This window comes from Trametes versicolor (genome assembly GCF_000271585.1).
Source record: "Trametes versicolor FP-101664 SS1 unplaced genomic scaffold TRAVEscaffold_54, whole genome shotgun sequence".
NCBI lineage: Eukaryota > Fungi > Basidiomycota > Agaricomycetes > Polyporales > Polyporaceae > Trametes > Trametes versicolor.
The window spans coordinates 1-4,841 of record NW_007360374.1 but is presented as its reverse complement, the minus strand read 5'-3'; the positions used below and the strand labels follow the sequence as shown (position 1 = coordinate 4,841).

Here is a 4,841-nt window from a genome sequence, read left to right as displayed (position 1 = left end):
AGTAAGGGAGCCAGTTCGACCGCCACTCGTGCTTTCGCTTCACGCTCTCACTGCGACAGTCGAGTGTGCGCCGTAAGAAACACATTGCAACCTCAGACTCTGTCCGTGAGTCAGTAGTAGCCCGGCTACACCAGATACACCATGCACTAATGTCAATCTTAGGTAGGCATAAACCGGTTCCCTATCAGTAGTTCACCATCACCCAGCGCGATCCCCCACATATCCCCCATGGCGAGCCTCACGCACCCCCTCCTCACCGCATTCCGCGCGTCCAAGCCCGCGTTCGGCGCCTGGATCACGCTCCCGGGCGTGCTCTCCGCGCGCACCGCCGCCGCGTCCTCCCCGCACCTCTCTTGGGTGGTCCTCGACTGCGAGCACGGCGCGATCTCCATCCAGCCCGGCGCGGCGGAGAGCGCGCACGCGATCGCGGGACTCGGGGCGGCCGCCCCGACGACGATTGTGCGCATCCCCGCGACGGGCGCGTGCGCGGACGGCAGCGCGGGCTGGCAGATCAAGTATGTCATCGACGCGGGTGCGCGGGGCATAATCGTCCCCATGGTGCGTTAATCTGGTACTTTCTTAGTCTATGGGTGATGCAATTACTGACCAGTGACCTGCTAATAGGTGTCGACGCGTGCGCAGGCAGAGTCTGTCGTCGCAGCGTCGCGGTTCCCGCCGCGGGGCGTGCGCGGTTTTGGAAGCCCGTTCACGCACCTCGCGTGGGGCACCAGCGCCGGCAAGCTAGCCCTCGATATACACAATATATTTCGTTGCGCGTCCGCAGGAGCACAGGCCGTCTGCACGCATGCAGGACTGGGACGAGGAGCGGGAACGCCTTCGTCGAGCAGAGGCGGTGGCGGTGCGCGACTCGGCGACGGGACTTGGGTGTGGCGCGGACTCTGCCCTGCGCGGCGGATCTCGCTTGCAACATGCCGTTGAGATCTCCCGGATGGATTCACGTACTCTGCGTGAATTCTGGTGTCTAGTAGGCGCTGTAGGGGGTGCTATGGGGAGAGGGGAGGGAGCAGGAAGGAGACTCAGGGAGGGGCTCGGAGGCAGCTCGTTCTCGCACTATAGGCTGGCTGAACAGTGCATGAAATTCAAATTGTAGGGTACACATGCTAGGGACACTTCTACATCGTGCATGCAGCGACGGACAAACACATTCCAGCCGTCCAGTGCACTTCGCGCAGGAGGAGAGACACGGGCGCCTATGTGGATACCGCTCGCATCTGCAAAGTCTCGCGCCGCCCCCGTTTCCCTCCACCACGGCCGTCCTTCTGCCCGCATGTCTTCCTCTACACGCCCTCCCTGATCCATGCTCCTTCGACGCCGAGTCCGCCGTCTGCTAGTCGCGATGGGCCGGGAGTACTCTGCGTGCATGACTCGATTGGACCTGTCGGCGCGCGGGTGCGCACACCGTACCGTGCATTCCGTGTCGCTATCACGAAACAGGGCGCACCACGCGTGCGGGAGCCCGACGAGGTAAGCGCACCGCTTCGTGCGTGCCAGGGAGCCGTCCGGCGCGACCGGAACGTGTGTGGTGTTCCAAGACTTCGTGTGCGGCCTGTAAATCCTGGAAAGTCAGTTCGACGCCGAGATCCGCGCGTAGCGAGCAAGATAGCACGTACCGCGTCGCCTCGACAACGCGTGTCCATTCACGCCCGCTAAGTGCACCCAGAAGGCACCCAGCGTCCCGCGCTGCCGTCGAATCTGATGCGCTCGCGGGAGCGGAAGACTTGGTGCGCGCCGGGGCGTCGTGGACGCGCTCGGGATGTTTCCGACGCAGCGTACTGCGACTTCGTGGGCGGCCTGGGGGCCGGGAAACTCAGTCGGACGCCATAAACTGCGTGAGCTGTACGTACCACGTGTCGCCCACGCCCACGCACGTCCGGGACACGCAGCGTGCGATTGCGTACGTAGGGCGCGCTCCAGAACTGTCAGAACCCGCCCTGCTGCCTCGCGAGGGCCATGTCTTGCATCGCTGCCAGGTATGAGCGCGTGGGCGGATGGAGAAGGATACACTGCGCGAACGATCAGCTTAGCGGATGAATACATCTTGAAAACACAGCTAACCTGTTCAGTGCGCTCTCGAGGCTCGTGGACATCTAATCCGCCGGCTGTGATGAGTCCTGCACGCCGAACGGGAGCGCAAGGAGACGTCCGCGCAGAGGGCGCAACTCTCCCCGAGCAGCGCATCTTCCAAGATTAAAACGCCCGCCAACCAAGGCGATCATGTGCAAGGGTTAATATGGTGCAGAAGAACTCTGGTCGCCGATGAGACGACTTTGCGGAGTCGGGAGGAGTCGGGCGCCTATTTTGACGCAGCCCGAAATCGAGAAGTCTTGCCTCGACCCGTCGCGACTTTCCTCTGCTCCACGTCCCTTGTCCCTGCTCGCGCCGTTTCTCTCGTCTCCCAATCCCTTCCCCCGACATCAGCGCTCGATGCAAGTTCTGCAAGGCCGGGCCGGTCAGCGGGAACACCAAATCTGCAGAAAGAAAACGGTGCGTACTCGGGTTTGTTCGCGCAGGCTCTCTCCAGACAGTGCAACATGCGTGCCCGGAACGCAGACTGAGTGCCCGCATTCGTTGTTCACCCGAGATGGGAGTGGCTGCACCGCCGGAGTGTGTGCACCGCGTCGAAGGAGTTGCCACTCTTCGTAATGGCCCGGGAGCGCACTGCAGAGACGATGATAGGTGAGTGAATGTCTCGGGAGACGGAAACGGAAGCTACACGCACTGCGACACAATTTCGCCTTTCCAGAGGCAGGTACCTGGGCGCTTATTTGAACGTGGCTCGAAACTAGTCAGTCTCGTGCCGCCGTCCTTCGCTGTCCCTTGGCTCGTTTCGCTTTCTGGGCCTCAGTCTGGATTCCTTTTCACGCTGCGAGGTTGGGCTGCGAGTGAGAAACGAGGTCGCCATCCGCACGCGAGCTGCAACACTCGATCTCTAATCTGTAAATTTGAGATCAGTCAGGTAGTCAAAGTCATGAGCCAGAACGGTGCGTACCATGTTTGTTTGGTACTCACAGAATAGTCGCGAAGCTCGTGGAGGTACGTCCCAAACGAGGAGCACGTACTCGTGTCCATCGCGGGCGCTCTGGATGCCGGTGGGACTTGAGACTTCGCCTGCACCATGAGAACGTGCACGTGAGCCTGCTACAAGCAGCAGCGAGTCTTCGCGAGACAGAGTGGACGGGTGCAGAGGCTGGCTCGTCAAGCAGGCACGGCCGTCAACAAAGCCAGGAGGAGAGCGAGAGGGAGTCTGGAGACAGCCGCGGCCCGGGCAGCGCTCCGTGAACTCGGCGCTTATCTGAACGCCCGCGCGATCGAGGAGTGAGTGAGCCGACTCGCGCGCGATCTCTTCGTTCTGCTCCACGATCCGTCTCCGGTCTTCCACTTCGTCCTCACGCTACACATATCCGCGGAATGGTTGTAACGGTGGAAACAGACGTCTACTGCAGCATAAGACTCAGCTAATCACTCGCGCGCGTGCACAGCAATCACAGTACGTACCAAGCACCTTTATCAAACTTGTTTACGAGACACCGGCGTGTCCCCCCTCCTCGCACGCTCCATTCCTAGGCTTAGACTAGCTACCGGGCATCCGCGATGGATTCGGGCGATTCACGCCCCACTGGGAAAGTAAAAAATGCCTCGCATCGACGCTGCAGGGACGACGCGCAGGGACGAGACCGACAGGGTGAGTGGTGTGATTTCTTGCGTTATGGCAGGGATATGGGCGTGTCTACCGCCGGCGGCGTTTGCTGGCGGCGGACACCTCCGGCGCAGATGCGAAGAGCGGATCGCGTGCGCACGAGTGGTCTACGAGTCGTTGTATCGGTATACAGCTTGCCACACACGGGCAAGAAGGGGCGTACCTTTTGATAGACTGCAAAGTGCGCCGGAGACGCACGCGGCACTCTCTAGCTGCTAGAGGTGTGTAGAGTGGCGAGTGGCGAGTGAGGGGCGCTCGACGTGTCGGGAGGTTGTGCCCCGGGCTTGGTCCCCGTACTGTACAGTCCAGGGACATGTGGTAGCCCAGGAGAGCCGTGTCCACTACGGCGAGCACAGACAGCATGCGACACGCTACCTCGCTGTCCTCTGTGCGGTGTGTTCGGGCCTCCTCGACGACCCGTTGAGCCGTTGGCAGCTGCGCTGAGGGCGGGAGCACATGTGCTGCTGGATGAGCAACAACACTGAAGTTGTGTCTACCTCGTCGCGCTATCGGGCGTCCTGGCTGGTGAATTGCTGGGTAAAATCCCCCGTAGCACAACGGATGTGGCGGTTACAACGCGTGGGCACACATCTCTTGAGTACCACTGGCCTGTCCTGAATGCGGGCCCACCTACTCACCTCTCTCGCCTCGCGCTCTAAAACTTGCAGCAGCCATCTTGTGGCAGATAGGGTGTGTCCAGCGAACGGATGAGTGTGCAGAGGATGGGAGGATGATGCTGGGACACGAGACGAGCGGTGGCGGTAGGGAAGGGAGGAGCATGGAGAGAGGATGTGTGTAAGCGAAATCTCCGGACGTTGCGAGGGCGGGTGGGCATGTCAAACAAGGCACGGTGGGTCTGGCCCTGGCTGGGTGTGGTGCGGACGGAGCGGGCAATTTGGACGCGGAGATCTCGAGCTGTGCCGCGTAAGGACGCGCGGCGCGAGCGTCGTGAAGCAGCGGGTGTTTCGGGGGTTGTCCGGTCTGATGCTCCCCTTTACGTAGCTGTATCGCCCTGTACATTCCACCAATAGTATCTCTGGGTTTGTGGATACAGCGTGATCGGGCATCTGGTCGCTCTGGGAGTATCCTTACTTCTGGGGAACATATCTTATTCTTACGTTCT

At 61.1% G+C, this 4,841-nt stretch overlaps 2 protein-coding genes across 2 annotated transcripts; both read left to right on the top strand.

The window, feature by feature from the left end:
• Positions 1-240: 240 nt before the first annotated feature.
• Positions 241-735, top strand: TRAVEDRAFT_83701 (Phosphoenolpyruvate/pyruvate domain-containing protein; the record flags this gene model as incomplete). The annotated part of the gene is made up of 2 exons (XM_008047579.1): positions 241-558; positions 625-735. Coding segments are annotated over 2 exons (429 nt in total), but the record flags the coding sequence as incomplete, so codon positions are not given.
• Positions 736-1,371: 636 nt separating this feature from the next.
• Positions 1,372-2,955, top strand: TRAVEDRAFT_32517 (uncharacterized protein; the record flags this gene model as incomplete). Its single annotated transcript, XM_008047578.1, is given in 7 exon segments — positions 1,372-1,569; positions 1,625-1,813; positions 1,827-1,828; positions 1,869-2,024; positions 2,077-2,454; positions 2,514-2,679; positions 2,741-2,955. Coding segments are annotated over 2 exon segments (291 nt in total), but the record flags the coding sequence as incomplete, so codon positions are not given.
• Positions 2,956-4,841: the final 1,886 nt, after the last annotated feature.